General features: G+C 47.4%; 1 protein-coding gene across 10 annotated transcripts in view; it reads right to left on the bottom strand.

Moving 5' to 3' along the window:
* WDFY3 (WD repeat and FYVE domain containing 3) overlaps nucleotides 1–20,391 on the bottom strand; it is a 1,391,721-nt gene that overhangs the window by 287,749 nt on the left and 1,083,581 nt on the right. For all 10 annotated transcript variants that reach the window (XM_085636566.1, XM_085636564.1, XM_085636563.1 and 7 more), the window contains one exon: nucleotides 5,651–5,705. In XM_085636566.1, coding sequence (XP_085492692.1) covers nucleotides 5,651–5,705 — 55 coding nt within the window. The remainder of the gene's footprint in view (nucleotides 1–5,650; nucleotides 5,706–20,391) is intronic.

The following is a 20,391-nucleotide window of genomic DNA, read 5'->3' as shown; positions in this document are numbered from 1 at the left end:
ACTCTGTTCAGTGGGTTCATTTAAGGTGAACAGTTACCCACTCCCAGGGGTGTCAAATGCACGACCAGGGATAGACCACGACGCCCCTGGTGACACGGAGTCACCCGGTAACTCTAAAAAGTATCCTTACTTATAGGGGTCTGGTGCCGAGGGCCACAACAGAGCTAGGGGTGGCGCTGGCTTGTTGCTTGATTGGTGTTTGCCCTCTTGCATCCTGCCCTCGCGCTCCCATTGCTGTTTGGCCAGAATTTGGTCTAGTTTCAAATATTAGCTCACCTGAAGAAGAAACTGAGTTAAGTTGGTACATACAATGGAAGCTGAAACGTAAGTAGTCAAAACTCGAGAGAGACCCTCCACTCCTATGGGAGTGAGGGGGGCGGCGCTCAACCTGTGTACAAATACAGCGCAAAGACACGCGCTCACTTTCTTCGCAGGCGCCGGGGGGGCGGGAAGCCCAGTGCCAGGAGCCCCAGCACGACCGCCGCTCTCATGCTGACGTTGTGTGCAGGTCTCTGACGCATGCTGCTGCTCAGACGTCACATTCTCGGGGATCGCAACTGCGAGCTCGAACCGCGCTCCGTAGCCTTGAGCTTCCCTTCAGGACTCCCAGGCGGCTGCAGCTCTGTCACTGAGCCTAGAGCTCGGGGGAGGGCCCAGGCCGTGACTCGCTGCGTCATGCATGACTTTCAGGCAGGAAGCGCTCCTCTTACTCCCCAGGGAGCGGAGCTTTAACTCTTAACCCGCCAGGTTTCCCGTCAGAGGTCAACACGTGTTTTTCATGTTCAAACTGGACCCTTGGAGAGGTGAGGAGACCAGAGCAGCAACCGGACGAAGGGGGAGCGGACGAGCACACGACTGCCTTTCTCCGATGCTTGATTCCGGTCCAGGGAAGACATGGCTTGGCAGTTCGGGCTGGACTGTTCCCATGAGGCACAGGGTCAAGACTGATTTGCATATGGCCATGTCTGAACTGGGGTGGCGTAGTGGGCAAAAGAACGATGGATTTAACCCAGATCTCTTGACTGGGGGAGAATGTCTGCATTGTCAGCATTCCGTCCATCATTTGTTTGTTGTAACGTTTTTCGCCCTAAGTGGGATGGGTATGCCCAGACGTGGGTCCCGTGCTCACTACGCCACTGGAGTCAAGCTATCCTGGCTGATGACGGCTGATAGCCAGAAACCGGTCCTAGGATGCTTGATTCCGGTCCAGGGAAGACATGGCTTGGCAGTTCGGGCTGGACTGTTCCCATGAGGCACAGGGTCAAGACTGATTTGCATATGGCCATGTCTGAACTGGGGTGGCGTAGTGGGCAAAAGAACGATGGATTTAACCCAGATCTCTTGACTGGGGGAGAATGTCTGCATTGTCAGCATTCCGTCCATCATTTGTTTGTTGTAACGTTTTTCGCCCTAAGTGGGATGGGTATGCCCAGACGTGGGTCCCGTGCTCACTACGCCACTGGAGTCAAGCTATCCTGGCTGATGACGGCTGATAGCCAGAAACCGGTCCTAGGATGCTTGATTCCGGTCCAGGGAAGACATGGCTTGGCAGTTCGGGCTGGACTGTTCCCATGAGGCACAGGGTCAAGACTGATTTGCATATGGCCATGTCTGAACTGGGGTGGCGTAGTGGGCAAAAGAACGATGGATTTAACCCAGATCTCTTGACTGGGGGAGAATGTCTGCATTGTCAGCATTCCGCCCATCATTTGTTTGTTGTAACGTTTTTCGCCCTAAGTGGGATGGGTATGCCCAGACGTGGGTCCCGTGCTCACTACGCCACTGGAGTCAAGCTATCCTGGCTGATGACGGCTGATAGCCAGAAACCGGTCCTAGGATGCTTGATTCCGGTCCAGGGAAGACATGGCTTGGCAGTTCGGGCTGGACTGTTCCCATGAGGCACAGGGTCAAGACTGATTTGCATATGGCCATGTCTGAACTGGGGTGGCGTAGTGGGCAAAAGAACGATGGATTTAACCCAGATCTCTTGACTGGGGGAGAATGTCTGCATTGTCAGCATTCCGTCCATCATTTGTTTGTTGTAACGTTTCTCCGAGGCAGAGCAGAAATGCCTCGGAGAAAGGCAGCGTCCTTTTCGGATTCGGGGGCGTGTTTTGCTGTTGTCTCCTCCCTGAGACTTTTCGCAAAAATCACGCCCCCCGATCCGAAAAGGACGGGGCCTAATCGGAGTGACTGACCTCTTCTCCAGTGGCTGGCCAGCATTTACAAGGCCAGCCAATGGAGAACAAGGGAGAAGAGGGGCGGGTTCAAGCCCCTCTTCTCCAAGTCATTAAATCTCGCGAGCGAGACTGCGCAAGCGCAGCCTTCGCTAGCCGAGACCTAAAAATAACACACCTTTATATATGTTCAGGCACCAGAATCAATACGATCAGGTAAATAAGTTTTGCAAGAGAAATACTTTTATGTTTGAAAAATCGACAGTGCCTTTTTCAGAAGCTGCAATGTTATCTTATGAGAGGAAAAACAAGTACAGCGACTTACGAGACCAATCTCCTGGACTTGATGTGAGTATGGAGCAAGGTCCAAGGCAGCACCAGCAGGTCACCTCCAGTGGCACTAGAGCAGCTGGTTGCAGTGGTGCAACACAGTAGTGGGAGCCCAAAATTAATCTATGGGGGTCAGTCTTCATGAAAAGAAGCTGCAAGTCTGGACTGGGAGGCCAGTCAGCTGAACCAACAGGGAGGATAAGGCCTCACGATGCTCAGGGTCCTCTTCTCCACAGGCCAGGGGTGACGGGTGCAGAGGTGTTCTTAAGTGTCAGGTTTATGTCACCGGGAGCGGTCGTGGTTGAGGGGGCTTGCAAACAGAGGCTGCAGGCCACATTGAGAAGGTTAAAGTGGGGAAATCCAAGGAGGGCTTCAAATCTGGAGGGTCTGGGGATCACGTTGGCACAGTTGGCCCACTTCAGTTCGGGCTAGGCGTCTCAGTTGTAGTGGTGTTTTCCGGCATTGGGTTTTCGTGGCCCTGGAGCCTCACAGTTTAGTCTTTTGTACTTGCAGGATGAAGGGGAGCAGTTACACTGTTCCACAGGAGTTCTTGGTTCCTGGGTGAAATGCTCGGAGGTATCCCAGGCTTTGGAGACACAGCAGCAGTGGGACAAATCGTTTTTTGGTGCAATTGTCGAATTCAGCAGGCAGGCTGGAAGGGTTGGCGTCAAGTCAGATGCTGGGGCTTCTGTTGTTGTGACTATTCATGTCAGTCGTCTTCTTTCAGGTTGGCAGGATCTGATATTCTGTTGCCAGGGGCTCCCCTAAATTCAGAATTTAGGAGCATTGGGGAGTGTAGGGTAGGAACCAAGAGGCTTCCTACCCCTGGGGTCACTACCAGAGTTTCTAAGTTTGCCATCACTAAGATGGCTAACTTTTAACAGTCGTCTCCACTTCAGGTAGCTCACCTTAGGGGTGGGCACGCCTATCTGATTAGCTAATTTTCCTGCCTGTCCAGGTACCAAATGACTCACTCTAGACAAAGGGGATCAGCTTCCTCTCCTGTGTTTTGAAACCCAAATTTGCATACCAAAGACGGGGGGCTCTTTGAATTTCCCCTGCATTGGAATGCTAATCTGCAGGTAATCCTGTGGGACGGGGTTTAAACATCCTCTGCCCGAGGATGCTTTGTTTCTGATCTCCTGAGAGCAAAGTCTGCCACCAGAGACAAGTTTCTGACCCCCACGTGGGTCAGAAACTTGTCTCTGGTGGCAGGCTGTCAAAAACCATTCAGTCAGCACACCAGCAGCTGGTAGATTTTCAGGAGGCACCTCTGTGTGCATACATTAATAAATCCAACACATGCATCAGTGTGGGTTTATTAATACAAGAAGCCATCATGTAGCTGGTGAACTCGTTTTCACCGGTATCCTGCACCTGTACTTAAAATGGCTTCCCTGTTCACTTGTACTGGCAACAATAGAGCTGACCAGCACAGGGGCAGATCTGCTCATGCAGATATGTCCTCACTTATAGTATAGCCCAACCTACCATAGGGCTGTAATAACTGCTGTAGGGGTGACTTTCCTATATACTGATTGCAGTGTCTGTGGGCATGGCACACAGAGATGTGTGCCATGTCGTGTTTTTACCTGTCTGCACCACGACATGCAGCCCGCAGTGGCAGTCTGTATGTGTTAGGTGAGGAGTCCTTCAGGGCAGCACAATTTGTGCTGCAGCAATTAAGGACCCTCTAGCTTCCTTACCCGAGGTAACATGGGTACCACTTACTCGAGTACCATGGGACTTACAGGGAGTGCTAAAGGTATTGCCAATTGGGGTCACAATTGCACAGTTTTTGGGAATAAGATCTGGCACTGGGGACTGGTTAGCAGGAACCCAGTGCACTTCCAGTCAAAATTGCATCAATTACCGGGCAAAAAGTGGGGTGACCATGTCAAAAAAGGGCACTTTCTCACAACGACTAGTGTCAATTGCATGTGTCAAGGGATTAGGCTGAAAACCAGTTAACATAGCTGGAAACATCTGGTTACCCTTATCTCAAAGATAGAATTTTCATCTATATCTAGCGACTCTTGAAACTTGAATGAATTATCGCAATAGGATCGATTTAAAAGCACTCCTTTCAAACACTACAATTCCTCTCTTTTAGTCAACAAGAGGAAGCATCTAAAGGTCCAATTTGTAATTGCTCCTGGTCTGTGACACTCTGCTCATAGAGGACTCATACTGCTGATTCATTTGAGCCATATAGCAGCTGATTGGAATTGAGCTTGAGGGGTATATTTTCCTGTATTTTGAGTTGTGTGTCCTAACCCCTGTCCTGCTTTACATGGGCCCAACCACATTGGTGATTCTGCTGACATTAGAGGGCCCAGGAGCGCTCGGGCGTTTATCTTTGTATAACCATTCTGGCAATGGCACCAGATCCTCAGGGCTGACCTGGGTTAGCACCCGCCTAATACTGCAGATGCTCAGAAATGGAGCGTTTGAGTTCCTCCTGCCATCAGAGGGTTTAATCTTAGATTTTATTTACAGAGGCATGGCATTGTAAGGACTTTTTGGAGCCCATACCTCAGCTACAGTGTGTGCTGCTGCGCCCACACCTTGGCCAGGTCCCCCTCTTCTAATACATTTTTTACCACAACACCAAGGAGCTATTATTGTGTTTTGGTTCTATAAACTATGGCAGGATTGTGACACCAGCATCAAGGTGTACACCCATCCAGTATAGACAATTGTCCGAGTTGAAAGTTCTGTGCGCTTGTAGTGCTACAACTGAACATCAGTGCAAACTGCACGTTTTCTAATCGTTATTTAAGCAGTTTCTATTACACTTGTACATTACCTCTATGTATAAATGTTGGAAATAAAGTGGCATATATTATTTCAACAAACTTTCTGTTTCAATGGGAAGGGGGGGGGCTTAAAAACCTGCAAGCAAGAAACGTAAACCGGTTTGAAATGTATTCATTCTTGAGCCAAAAATGTCCTCCAATCTAATGTGTGTCACTGGAGAGAAAGTCATTTTCCTATGCTTCACTCCTCGTCAGGGTTTTTTGTGGATCCAGGTTTGAAGATTTATATTTATGGTGAGACAGCAGAACACATACAACCATTGTTTTAAAGAGTGGATCATTAACCATAAATACATCTCCACAAACATCATTATAATGACTTACCTCCCATCTTTGAGTCACAGATCTTTCTCCCACCAAAGTGCTGAGTAATCCAGATCTAAAGTTAACAGGAAGATATAAAAAACACAAAAACAAAAGTACTGAGCAAATGATGAAAGAGTCAGTATTTAACACTAGGTGATCTTAATATGGCAACCGCCTACTGACATTATGTAGCTACAGTTACTGGAATTGATAAAATAAGGTTACCAAAGACTGAGTGAAAATTCAGTGTATTCTGTTAAATCATGTGCTACTTATTTATGCTCCTTCTGTCAGATATAAGCACAGTCTCCTTCCACCTGATGCTTGCCGGTTCATACATTAGGGACTGGATAGCTACAGTACTTAATTTGTGTAAAAAAGATAAAATAATAATTGTAAGTATTTTCTTAAGTACAGGGATCCAGAGTTTTTCCTAGGAGGCTGTTGAATTCCACAGCGGTCTAGTTTAGAATCCAATTTGTGCATTTTGTGCAATTATCTTCTCCCACTCTACACTTCTGGTCTCTATCTCGTTCTTGCTGATCTTTTCTCATCCTTGCTTTCATAACTTTCTCTTCCAACTTCTTTCACCCATTTCTGCCTTTCTCTCTCTTGCTCAAAATCTGACGATGAAAAAGGAGTCTTGGTTTCCACTACCTGCAAACACCTGTACAAAATTAATGACTGGTTGTTCTGAAATATTAGTCATGTGTTTCTAGAAAAGGCCACTGCTTTAAATCTAACTGTAAGAAGAAAGTTACATAGCTCTAACTGTAATGCTCAAACATTGGTATCTTTCATGGATTTACACGTTGAATCATTCATCTGGATCGAGGTGAGAGCCTCTGGCCACATATAACATTAGTGCATAATATCTACAAACCAAGGAAACAAGTTTAAATCACTATAATAACAGCCTATCCCTTTACTGGATGGGCCCGGATCTCCAGGAAAAAAGATGAAGGCACACTGAACTTCAGTATAACTCATATTAAAAATCATTTGTGTTACTAGATAGAAGTATTTGGTAAGCCTATAAGCAGCGAAGAGGGAAGTCTGCATGTGAATTCATGAAAGAAACCAATGCTGGAGAACTGCAGTTCCAAATAAATGATTTCATCCCTACCACTGGATCTTTTATGGATTCTCATTCTTGAATCAGAATAGTAAACGGTATAATACCAAGAAGTACTGGAAGGAGAAAAAAGGAGCTCACCTTTAAAACGTTGCACAGAACTGCCTGGCCAAATGTGAATTCTCTAACTCATTGAATAATGCATGCTCAGTTTTTCGTGTTACTGCCCTGCAGATAAGAATCAGTGGAACTTCCAGTGGTGGCTGCTGCACACCAAAAAAGGGGGGTGGTAGTGTGTGTGGAGGATTTGAGGGTAAAATTATTATTTTAAAAACATACCTCTCGCTGCCCTGATGCCTGCCTCTGCACTTCACTCCCTGCGGTCTCTGGGGAGGCACGGACTCCACTGCCACTCCAGATGCTGCCCTCATGCTATGAGAGCAGCGCCAGGACTGGTCTGAGCGGGCTGGTCTGCCGCTCAGACACGGACACAGAGCCTGCAGTTTTAATCCAACCCGGCTGTGAACACAGCTGGGTTGGAGAAATATAAGTGTGCCTGTCTATTTGGCTGGCCTAGAATGGCCGGCCAAACTTACATGTGTACTTCTAAATGCCCACCACTCCTGCCTGTCATTACCCAGCCTCACTACACAAAATGGTATCAGTTCCTATGATTGGCAGTACCAGAGTGGTGAGCTGCCTGAGGGGTTGGGAAGATAGTGGTGGTAGGTAAGGTTCGTGGTGATGTCTCTGGTGTAGGCCAGGTACTCCTAGGTGGTTTTCCAAGTGCCCTCACACACCCTTGCGGGTGCAAAGCATCATCATCGGGCGTTGCTCCTCGTGGGGGTGGCGCTGCAGTCCCTCACGGGCCCTTCAAGAGGGCTCTCTTTCGGAGATCTTTTGATTGGAGTAGCCGTAGTTGTGCGTGCGGGTGTGTGGGGATGGTGGGTGATGTGGTGAGGCTAAAAAGACCTATAGGAACCCCAAGTAGTTTATTAATGAGTCCTCTGGGTCTTGTTAAAATCTAACGGGGAGTGATGTCTGAATAGTACTCAGGAAAAGTAGGGGGAAAGGTAGGTAGTTCTGTTACTCTCGACCCGTATATAGTGAAGTTAGAGTGAGAGTGAGAACGTGTGGTGGGTGGTCAACATGTTTCGCGCTTCCCAACGGTCCCTAACGGATCCGTAGCGCTTCGTCAGGACCAAAAGAAAAATGAAAACAAAAATAATAAATATAGGTCAATACGTATCCTATGTATCCATAGTTAGGGGGTCCCGTTGTATTCGAGTCCCTAAGCGCGAACCTAAAAGGAGAGGGAGGGGAACAAAGAAGGAATAGGGAGACAAAAAAGGCAAGCTGTAGTGGTCAGCAACAAATCCAGGGGGTGTGATACATATCCCTGGTGTCAAAACCCTTCCGTGCGGGGAAATACTCGCATGATGGTTGTGCCACATGCCAAGGGAGAGGGGTGGGTGCAAGAAAGACTTATAGATCTATCGACTCTGTGGGTGTATTGGTCGCGCAGACTAACTCAATGCGAAGCGCATGCATTGTGGACAAATCCACAGTGCTGAGTTCATGCATGGTCATAGAGGGAGGCATAACTGAGCATGTTGTGCTGGTGTCTAATAATCGACTGGTGACCAATGGAACTACTTGTTGCCGACATCCCTCGTGGTCTCCCATAGTGCATAGTGAGTCGTGCGGAGTTAGGTGGGGGTCATGACTGCTGTGGTTGAACCGGTGTCTGACGGTCGATATGTGTCAAGTGAGGCAGCTTCATAACGACAAGTCTAGATGTCTAAACATGTGCGATAGGATATAAGAGCCGGTGAGATGACTCAGCAGTTACCAGTGCACGAGACTATTCTACGTGGTGGGGGGGCGGCAAGCTGGTATGAGTAGTAACGCTGGTAGACCTACCCAAAGGAATTAGGGTCCAGGCTATACCGGATAAAGATCAACTGGGGCGCGGGGCGCCAGCTAAAAAAAGGGAGGACAACCAGCGTAGGATTAGCAATAACACTGCGGGGAAGGTGGGAGGGGGAAGAGGGAGAGAGGAAACATATTAGTTTAAAAGAGCCCTGTGGCTGACTGAGCAAGGTAATGATAGTACAAACAGAGCTCAGTACGGTAGCTGAAGTCAGGTACTTACTTAAGCCCCGGGAATTCTTCTCTGAACACCTACGTGCCTCCAGGATCGCCGGTAGTCGACTAAGTTTGGAGGCACAATTTATGTCCAAAGTTAATTGGATACTAGACAAGGGTATCAACCCCCCCCCGGGCCGCCCCATAGTGTCTGGGATTAACTCTGTATTAGAACCACTGAGTAAATTCTGTGATTTCTTCTTACGACCACTCGTAGAAAGAACCCCTACCTACCTGAAAGACACCATGGAAGTACTCAATCTGATACACCAGTTCAGCTCCCCTGACACGATCGACCTTTTGGTGACCCTAGATGTAGTTGCACTATACACCAATATACCCCAGGACGACACACTGATGGTCCTGGAAGATGCGCTACACTCTCTGGATCCATGGCCATATATCACTCCCATACCGTTTATCTGCGAATGTGCCCAACTCGCGCTCAAAGAAAACTTTTTCGAGTTTAACAACAAACTTTACCATCAAATACAGGGCACATGCATGGGGAGTACTTTTGCGCCGAGCCTGGCCTGTCTATACATGGCCAAACTGGAAGAAGACAAAATCCAAAATCCTACCAACCCCTTCCAAAACAATATCCTTCTATGGCGGCGCTACATTGATGACATCCTTGTCTTCTGGAGAGGGAGTACAGATGAATGTGTTGCTTTCTTCGCATGGATGAATACCATCAATCCTTTCCTCAAATTCACAGGTACCCACTCTCATGAGTCGATTCCCTTCCTGGATCTCTCTATATCCTTGAAAGATGGCTGCTTACTAACTACGAACTACAGGAAACCATCTGATAGGAATAGCCTCCTACTCTATCAGAGCCACCACCCGAAAGCATTGAGGGACAACCTCCCTGTAGGTCAGTTTCTCAGATTGAGAAGGAACTGTAACACCCTCAATGAGTTCGAAGCACAAGCAGCCATCCTGGAAAAGAATCTCATGACAAGGAAGTATCCCACCAGCATCATTAAAACAGCTCACAAAAGGGCCAGGAATAACAACCGTGATGCACTGCTAGAAACAAAGACTAAATCAGAGAACCTGGCACTGACCTGCGTGACATCTTTCACCCCTCTCTCAAACAACATCCAGAGGATAGTGAAACGTCATTGGAAAATACTTAAAACTGGTTCCTTTGACCCCGGTCCCTGCCCCCTCTTTTCGTTCAAACGTACTCAGAACTTAAGAGACATCTTGGTGCATACTCGCCCCAGAACGAACTCTAAACCACGAGAAACTCTGTGGGCACTACCCCCGGTTGTAGGCCATTTCCCATGTGGCTCCTGTACTGTCTGCCCCCAGACCAAACCTGTGAAAGAGTTGGACCTAGGCCTTTCTAGACCTTGGCAATTAAGACGCCACACCAACTGCAACACCAAGAACTGCATCTATCTGATTTCTTGCCCGTGCGGACTCCGATACATAGGCATGACAACTAGACCTGTCAAAACCCGCATCGGAGAACACAAAAGCACAATACGGTGCAAGAAAACACAGACCAGACTGCAGAATCATTTCCTGGAACACAACCACTCCCCTGACAGTCTCAAATGGACTGTGATTGACCACAATCCTTCATGGACACCAACCAACCTGTTCAAAACAGAACAACGCTGGGTCTTTAGACTCCGCACTGATGTCACAGGTCTCAACGACGACATCCCATGGAGTTCCCTCAATCCATAACATCGGCCATCATAGCCCTATTCTGCCATCCTCTGCAGGCCCGACATCTTCATGCTCTGACAGTAGCCCTGACCCCATGCTCTATTCCCACACCATTTCTACGGCTTTCTGACCATGTGCATATAGATTATTGCAGTTTTTATGAGTGGACACATGAGAGGGTTTATGTGTTATTACCGGTACCCACCGGACCTTCACCCTTTAAGCTTCTATCTCCAGACCTATACTACGGGTCTCCTCCCACTTGTAATTAGAACTACAGCTTCAAAAAATGTGTGGACACATGAGAGGTTCGGTGTGCAGACACCTGTAGCCTTCGGACCCTCACTAAAGAATTGTCACCACCTACAACATTGAATGTCAGATTATGAGTACCTTTCTGATCAATCACATTCATCTACGACCACACCTATGTGCAACCAAACACAACTAGTCATTCTACTGACACATTAACTTGTACAGTATCTTGGACCCACAATGGCCGACGCTCCCTTCCCACAAATTAATGGGTGATTAGTACCTCACTTTACTGCCTGACATTGTGGGACCACCACACGGGCGCAGTACGGATGCACCACCTGTGTACACCCCCTCACGTGTCATCTCAGATCTTTGACATAGAGATACCTATACGATGACACGCGTACATCAGGGACGGACCCTACTATACTATACCCGCCATCCATAACCCCTGTACCTTAATGAAGACCACCCCATCTTCTAAACCATATACACACTTTGGTACTCCTTAGACCCGTTTCAAGATGGCCGACGTTCCAACCACAGAGGTTAGGGGGATTACCAGTCTACCATCTCACTGCGATATCACGAGACATCTCTATTTGGGTCTAGTCTCTACGTACAACTGTCGATACACCCTCATGTGTCCTATTCTGAATATTCCTCGGTACGGTTACTCCTACACCATTATACCCCTGACTTACTTTATTTACCTTTTGTCGAGTGTGGGACCATTCCAACATGGCCGCCACACAGAGCTATGTGGAAAGACAGTCCTCCTACTGTTTCTCCGACACACCCAGCTGTTCCGGGTTGAGTGCCCAATCATCGCTGCTCCGGGTCTAGTATCCAATTAACTTTGGACATAAATTGTGCCTCCAAACTTAGTCGACTACCGGCGATCCTGGAGGCACGTAGGTGTTCAGAGAAGAATTCCCGGGGCTTAAGTAAGTACCTGACTTCAGCTACCGTACTGAGCTCTGTTTGTACTATCATTACCTTGCTCAGTCAGCCACAGGGCTCTTTTAAACTAATATGTTTCCTCTCTCCCTCTTCCCCCTCCCACCTTCCCCGCAGTGTTATTGCTAATCCTACGCTGGTTGTCCTCCCTTTTTTTAGCTGGCGCCCCGCGCCCCAGTTGATCTTTATCCGGTATAGCCTGGACCCTAATTCCTTTGGGTAGGTCTACCAGCGTTACTACTCATACCAGCTTGCTGCCCCCCCACCACGTAGAATAGTCTCGTGCACTGGTAACTGCTGAGTCATCTCACCGGCTCTTATATCCTATCGCACATGTTTAGACATCTAGACTTGTCGTTATGAAGCTGCCTCACTTGACACATATCGACCGTCAGACACCGGTTCAACCACAGCAGTCATGACCCCCACCTAACTCCGCACGACTCACTATGCACTATGGGAGACCACGAGGGATGTCGGCAACAAGTAGTTCCATTGGTCACCAGTCGATTATTAGACACCAGCACAACATGCTCAGTTATGCCTCCCTCTATGACCATGCATGAACTCAGCACTGTGGATTTGTCCACAATGCATGCGCTTCGCATTGAGTTAGTCTGCGCGACCAATACACCCACAGAGTCGATAGATCTATAAGTCTTTCTTGCACCCACCCCTCTCCCTTGGCATGTGGCACAACCATCATGCGAGTATTTCCCCGCACGGAAGGGTTTTGACACCAGGGATATGTATCACACCCCCTGGATTTGTTGCTGACCACTACAGCTTGCCTTTTTTGTCTCCCTATTCCTTCTTTGTTCCCCTCCCTCTCCTTTTAGGTTCGCGCTTAGGGACTCGAATACAACGGGACCCCCTAACTATGGATACATAGGATACGTATTGACCTATATTTATTATTTTTGTTTTCATTTTTCTTTTGGTCCTGACGAAGCGCTACGGATCCGTTAGGGACCGTTGGGAAGCGCGAAACATGTTGACCACCCACCACACGTTCTCACTCTCACTCTAACTTCACTATATACGGGTCGAGAGTAACAGAACTACCTACCTTTCCCCCTACTTTTCCTGAGTACTATTCAGACATCACTCCCCGTTAGATTTTAACAAGACCCAGAGGACTCATTAATAAACTACTTGGGGTTCCTATAGGTCTTTTTAGCCTCACCACATCACCCACCATCCCCACACACCCGCACGCACAACTACGGCTACTCCAATCAAAAGATCTCCGAAAGAGAGCCCTCTTGAAGGGCCCGTGAGGGACTGCAGCGCCACCCCCACGAGGAGCAACGCCCGATGATGATGCTTTGCACCCGCAAGGGTGTGTGAGGGCACTTGGAAAACCACCTAGGAGTACCTGGCCTACACCAGAGACATCACCACGAACCTTACCTACCACCACTATCTTCCCAACCCCTCAGGCAGCTCACCACTCTGGTACTGCCAATCATAGGAACTGATACCATTTTGTGTAGTAAGCTATCTTAGGAGCGCTGGTACAGGACCTTCTTCTTAACTCTTGCTCCTGGTCCCCCTCTTAGTGTGATAACGATTACCCAGCCTCACCCCGCACACACGCACTGTCAGCCAGAGCCCGTCACAGAAAAAAAAACGATACTCTTGTTTTATCATCATTGTATTTTTCTGTGATGGACTCTGACCAGTGGGGTGACACTCCTCTGTCATTACGAGGAGACACCCCTGGGAACATGCCTCGATTCCTGTTGACAAGGGTCTATTAGCCTTCATTTGTATTTTCTCAAATGAAACAAAGAGCTAATCTGTTTGAGAAAAGAGTTCCTGCAATATAAAATTTGAGACATCTTATGTCCACAGAGCGTAATGTTCTTTCTGAATCATTGGAAGGATTAGGAGAGAAGTATTTAAGGAAGACAAAAGGCTCCTTAAGATGAAAGCCTGATGGGACTTTTGGTATAAATGTTGCATTTGCTTCTAAGATCACTCTCTCTTTGGCAAATTCAAATAAGGTTCTGTAAGTGTGAGAGCTTGCAGCTTCACTATCCTCCTTGCTGATGTCAAGGCTATAAACACAGCCACTCTCATTGAAACATATTTCAGAATGGACTCTTCACGAGCTAGGATAGAACTGTGTTTAACTTCCGCTACACTGGAGGTTTTTCTACTTGGCTAAAGCTTTAAAGAGGCTCTTAATAATCTCCTTATTTAGTGTAAGTAGTGATGGCTCACAAAAGGGGGTGAACTTTAACAGAACTCACAATTGAGCTACTTGTTTCACATATGGGAAGCTGTGTTGAGGATGGACATGAAATTTGCAGGTTTCAGATGCACCAGGAGCAAAAACATTTAAATTTGGCATTGTAACTTTTGTTTGTGTGGGCTTGCTTAGCAAGAGTTTTTCTGCAGTCTGCAGGGATGTTGAAGCAGGCAAACTTACTGTGCTCAGCAGCGTCATCCTTGACATAGAGTCCTAAATACTTGAACCCGGCGGGAAGAATTGGTATCCCAGACGCCCACGGCATATTCACTTGACAGGGAGCAATAGGATAAATCGCAGATGTTTGAGCGTTTACGAATAGGCTGGAGTATGAATCAAATATATGTAGAATTTGGAGCACTCCAGGTCGCAACAAGTCTGGGTCATCCAGAAAGAGTAGGATGACATCAGCATAGAGTGAAAAGTCTATTGCACACCTCGGTGGACCACTGAAAAACCCAAATCAGTGCACTGACATTCAACCAGGCCGCCAAGGGCTCAATCACCAGGAGAAACAGAAAGGGCAGCAGAGGGCAGCATAGACGGGTGCCCTGTTGTACGGGAACCACTTCGACGTTACCCCTCCAATGCACACCCTGGGTTTAAGATTGATGTATAAAAGGCACACTTACTGTATGAACTTCGGACCAAACCTCGGAGCTCTCATTCTTGATCTTGTCCTTGGAATGAGAGGAAATGCATATGCAAAAGTTCCACTCTGGGTCATTCAAAACACATCTACCCACATTATTGGTTGTCCATGCCTGGAGGCAAAGAAGCACCATTTTGTTTATTGTGCCTTGATGCTAAGAGATTGAGGTTGAGTTTCCCCCATAAATTGAATAGTCTTTGAAATGTTCCCACTCATGGTGCTCCCACGCTCACCCTGCTCATTCTTGGCTGAAACCTGGGAGGTATTCAGTAATATGTCCTGCTGAGGTATCAGTAATATGTCCTGCTGAATTTCGCCTACATCCACAGACATGGTGCGACCTCCGATTTATGAAGGACTTCCTCCATGCGTGTTCATGTATAACAAAGGTGTGGTGTTGTCCCACTGTATTAGAACTGATGATTGACATATTTGTGGGAGGAAAAAAGCAATGCCCCTTTGCATAATGCTGGTCTCCAACACATTATTATGTAGTTTTTTCTCAATGTCCATGAATTCGATTCTTGTGGTCTGAAGGATAGCCCCACACTGATGAGTTTTTTGTTGACCCACCATTACAGAGGTGATTTGATTTGTGATATTTATTTTATGCTTGAAGTAGCCTGGAGACTGCACTCACTCCCAACTTTTCTTCCACAAGAAGGTAGTTTGGTATTGGTACGAAAGAGGACAACATACAGTGACATGAAGACCAGCATCATAGTTTTTTTTTTTTTTGTAAAACCTTTATTGCACACAAGAATCAATACAAACATGGGCCTACAACCACCAGGGCCGGCCGCTAATATGTACATGTTTAACAACATCAAGAAAGCGATGGGCCCCCTGGGGCTCAGCTGAGTTGACAGAATACTGAGTGCACCTCAGAAGGTATCCGGAGACATAAATTTTGAGAAATACAAACAAAAGAAAAGTAAAATAACACCAAAAGACAAGGCGGAAATCATCGAGAAAGAGGCGTCTAACCACGGCTGGGGGTCCACACAGTACCAAATCCACCCTCGGGTGGTCAATGAGGATGATCAAGGGGGTGGTGGGGGCAACGGGAGAGCCACAACCATCTGCAGATGAAATGCAATAGTCCGGGAACCTCAGGATCAGGGGGGACAAGTCAGCATCAGATGAGTCCACGAGGGGGGGTGTGCAGATGTTCCCACGGTACGCGTTCCATTGGCCCCAAATTCTGCCCCACGCCCCCGGCTTGCCCCGGGCCACATACACAGTCTTCTCTCTGCACATGCACCAGTCCATGTTCTCCTTCCATACTGACACAGTGGGAGGCCGCCGGGAACCCCAAAGCTGTGCGATGTCCCTCTTAGCAACCATGTTCCCGAGGGCCGCCCACCGAGTCTGAGCCGCGTTATAATCGTTAGGCTCCCACACGTTCAGCACACATCGGCGAACCTCAGGCAACAGGGCGACCCCAGTGACACTTTCCATGACCGCGTGCACCCGGCGCCAATACTCCGCAACCTCACGGCACTCCCAGAGAACATGGAGAAAAGTGGCGCTGAGCCCACAGCCGCGCCTACAGAGCCCGTCCTCGGAGAAACCCATCAGAACTAAACGAGGGCCCGTCACGTAGACACGGTGGAGAATTTTAAGCTGGACAAGACGGAGACGCGCGGGTATAGCCACCTCCTTAGGGGAGGACAGCGCAGACTGCCAGTCCTCATCGTCCAGTTCCACCCCATCTCCGATCCATGCCTCCCGCAGATGCACGAGGAAATCCGCCCGAATGTTTATTAGTTTTTTATAGATAAGGGAAATAGTACTGTCGGGCAAGTGACCGTCGAGTATGCGGTCCTCGAGTGGCGAAGACACAGTGACTGCAGTCCCCGCTCCGATGGCCGAGAGCAAAGCGTGGCGAACCTGAACGTACCGAAAGAACTCCCTCTCACTCAATTCGTACTCACTCTGCAGCGCAGCGAAGGATTTAACCGCACCCTTCACCCAAAGGTCACCCACTCTGCTGATGCCAATCGTGTCCCAACGCTCGAATCCCTTCGTCGTCCAGAGGCTTCCCAATCTGTCAGACGCAAACAAGGGGGTCACGCCCGTCAAGCGATCATTCCAGCCCATGGCCACATTTGCAGCCTTCCACAAGCGTACGGCTATCTTAGTGGGACCGGTTAAGGTCCTCCCAGCAGATCGAGAGTAAAGTGCTCCGTTAAAGTTGCCGCCAGGCAACAAAAACCTATCCATTTCGAAAGCCGGATTCGGACCAGGCGAGTACGTGGCATGGTTAATGGCAGATAGCTGGGAAGCCCAATAGTACCTCCTGATGTCCGGGAGCGCGATGCCCCCGTCGTACCAGGAGAGAGTCAGTTTTGCAAGAGCAATACGTGCACGACCGCCCCAGATAAGGCTCCTTTGTAAGCTCTCTACTTCCCGGAAGTAGGCCGCCGGAATAATATCAAAGGAGTTCTGAAGTGCGTAAAGAAATCGGGGAAGAGACATCATTTTAAAAACAGCATCATAGTTTTGATTCTCTTAGAAATCCTGAAAGTGTTCTGCATCCTGCATAATTTATAGTCAAAGGTTGCATGGACAATAACGTTATTACGGAAGGGGGCATGGACGGAAGGTAACGTTATTATTTATAGTTGGTTATTATTTATAGTTGGTTATTATTTAGAGTTGGGTCACTATTCCTGTGGGGTTGTCAGGGATGCAATGCGTTCATATCCTGGAAGCAAAAATTAGACGTGTCCCATTCATATGTGGGGGGTACGGGAGGAGGCACTGGGGTTTCGTCTGTGACCAGGTTCTTGGCGTGCTGCGCATAAGCGCAGTGTATCAAAGTACCTTGTTCATTTAAGCTTTATCGCTCCAAAGGTAACAGAGCTTCCTGATACTGTCCGGTATATATTGCTGTAAATTCGTTTTGGTGTAGCCTGCCCTCAACTAAATTGTTTAACAGTGCTGGACATTTTGAGCTCCTCCGGCTTCCCTGTTGCTGTGTGTTCGTTACATGCCTGCTCTACAGTTGCTGTATTGTGTACTGTATGGTGAAAATATCCCAAATTAATGTGCGCAGATGATCACAATCTTGTGTGTGGTCCATTCTGTCCATGTTAGTTATAGCATGCGTTGTGAAGGAATGCGAACTAAAGTACCCTGCAATGTCAAAGTTGCGTTGCAATGGCACCGCGTCCAATTGCCATCGTTGTAATGGGTGTTTCCCGTTATAATGCTTCTCTAACTTCTAGGACTCTCATTAGAAGATGTATAATGGTGGTTGCTGAGTGAGAGGATTTTGGTGGATTGAGAGGTAAACCTACTTTGCGGAACAAAGGCAGGGAGGCAGAACTTGTTGCATTGGATTGAGATCGCTCTTTTATCAGCCTGGCCTCGACTATGTAGGAGCACTGTAACCAGAGCCACTCACTTTGTGTAAATCTAGGGTTGCAGACGCCAGGAGGAGGGGTAAGAATGAAGGAATGTATTGCCAAATACTAGGACACAACAACATGGTGGGAAATCTCCTGGTGAATGTAGGAAAGTGCCCTGTTTTGTCGTGGTCACCTCCACTTTTTGCCAATGGTACGGTTATTTTTTTGACTGACATGCACTGGGTCCCTTCTAACCAGGCCCCAGTGACAGTGGTCTTACCCTAAAACAAGTTAAAATGGTCTGATTGTAAGACAATTGGCACACACTTTGGCACCCCTGAAAGTTGTACCTCTGGTACCTGGGACATGGGTACCAGAGAGGGTCATGGTGCAAACCGAACATATGTAAGTCACCCCTACAGCAGGCCTTGTAGCTCTACAGCAGGGTACATTATATTTAAGGCTCCCTGTTTTCCGTTTTTACTGATTTTTACAGATAAATACAGACAGAAAACATTTATCTTCTTGTCTGTATTTATTTTTAAATTTGGATAAAAACATAGATTGGATTGTTTTTTGAGTAAATCTAAATACGGTCTGCCATGACTGCCAGGCCAATAGCTGTGTAGATTGATAGGTAAGGGGGCTAAAAAAGAAAGGAATTTTAGTAAAGAGGCTTTAACAGCAGTAGATATGCACAAGGTTGATACTGAAATTTGCATATTTTCTTCTAAGCACATTGATTGATCTTCTGTGGGTGTTTACAACATTGAAACCTGGTAGGCATTCAAGCATGAGTGCATATTTACCGGTTAAATAAATGTGGAAATATACTAATTTCAGCTTAATTTTTCGATAAAACCCCAAATAAATATGGATAAATGCAGATTAAATTAGCCAAAAATAAAAATGGATAAATACAGACGGAAATGTCAAAAAAAGAAATACCATAAAACCAGGAGCCCTAATTATATTACACGAGAGGACATATCTGCATGAGCAGGTGTGCCACTGTGCTGTCAAGTCTTATTACTAGATGGTACAAGTGAACAGGGAAGCCATCTTAAGTACATGTACTGGGCTCTGGAGACTGCTTTTGGGTCAACGCATAGCAGATCTTGATGCATAACATGTTCCAACAGTAGATGATCCTCTCCTACACAGTCTTTCCTTTTTGCCTCTGTGAAACCTACAAATACCGATCCTCCACCCAGTGTTCTTTGGTATGATCAATGTAGCAGTTCTGTGCTCTTTTGCGTTCCAAGCATTGGAGTCTCTCCTCCTACTAAGAGGGATGAGGCAGAGTGTAGAAAGCAGCAAGGTGACAGTTTGACCAACATACAACTGCGTCACAACTTTAGGTAACAATGATGCTTGCGTCCGCAGAACCAGTTCGTCTGGGAAGAAGTTGGTGTATGGAAGGTTAAGACAAAGTCTGAAACTCACTCACTCGCCGTGCTGAGGTGAGGGCAGCAAGGAAAACTGTTTTAAAATGTGAGGAGCTGCAGGTCTCAGCTGTGAAGTGGCTCAAAGGGAGTGCACATCAAACATGGGAGGACTTAGTTAAGGTTCTACTTTGACATGACATTTGGAGAGGGATGAAACAAGTGTTGGAGACTTTTCAAAAGTATGCAGCACAATTGGTGACTTGAATAATGAGGGCTGGTCTGGCAACCTTAAAAAGGGTGAAATAGCTGAAAGGTACCAATTAAGTGTGCCCAAAGCAAAGCTTCACTGTACAAGAGAAAAGCCAAACAAAACAAACCAGATAACCTTGCCTAGGGGTTGTCTGTCTAGTGTGTGCCGCACCACACCACAAATTTGTAACAATGACAGGTGTATACAGTTTTTGACAAGGGACTCTTGACTGCCAAGATTAAGTCAACCATCTCCAGAGAAAGGTTGAAGGTGTTCATTGGTCACCGCTCAATCTCCCTGCATGAAGGTTGAAATTGTGAAGGCCCTGGTGCAGAACCCTGCTCTGTTGTTGTGACAGGAGTTCCTTTTGGAGAGGCAGCCTGATTAGAGGACACATGCTCAAGCACAGTAGTTCTGGATACTATACTGTGTGCCCAATACAAGGCCATCAGAATGACCTGGGCCCATTTGTTCCAGATCATCTTCAGACCTGGGAGCAGGAGTATCAGGAAGGGATACAGGAGCCCCAATTCCACTCTAGGCAGAACGTGTCTCTGAGGGAGAGACATTTTAGAAACTTCAAATAGCAGAACTACAGACATTGCGCGTTCTCAGCAGTGGAGAATAGATCGAGCCAAGGTTCTCCCCATGTGTGGAAGGGAGCTTGATTTACCTTCAAGAGTCGCTGCCATTTGTGATCTGGTAGGTATCAACGGCTGAGCTTGTCCA

This window comes from Triturus cristatus, chromosome 2_1 (assembly GCF_964204655.1).
Source record: "Triturus cristatus chromosome 2_1, aTriCri1.1, whole genome shotgun sequence".
In the NCBI taxonomy this organism is placed as follows: Eukaryota; Metazoa; Chordata; class Amphibia; order Caudata; family Salamandridae; genus Triturus; species Triturus cristatus.
The sequence above is the reverse complement of the archived record's forward strand: the minus strand, read 5'-3'. Positions and strand labels throughout refer to the sequence as shown.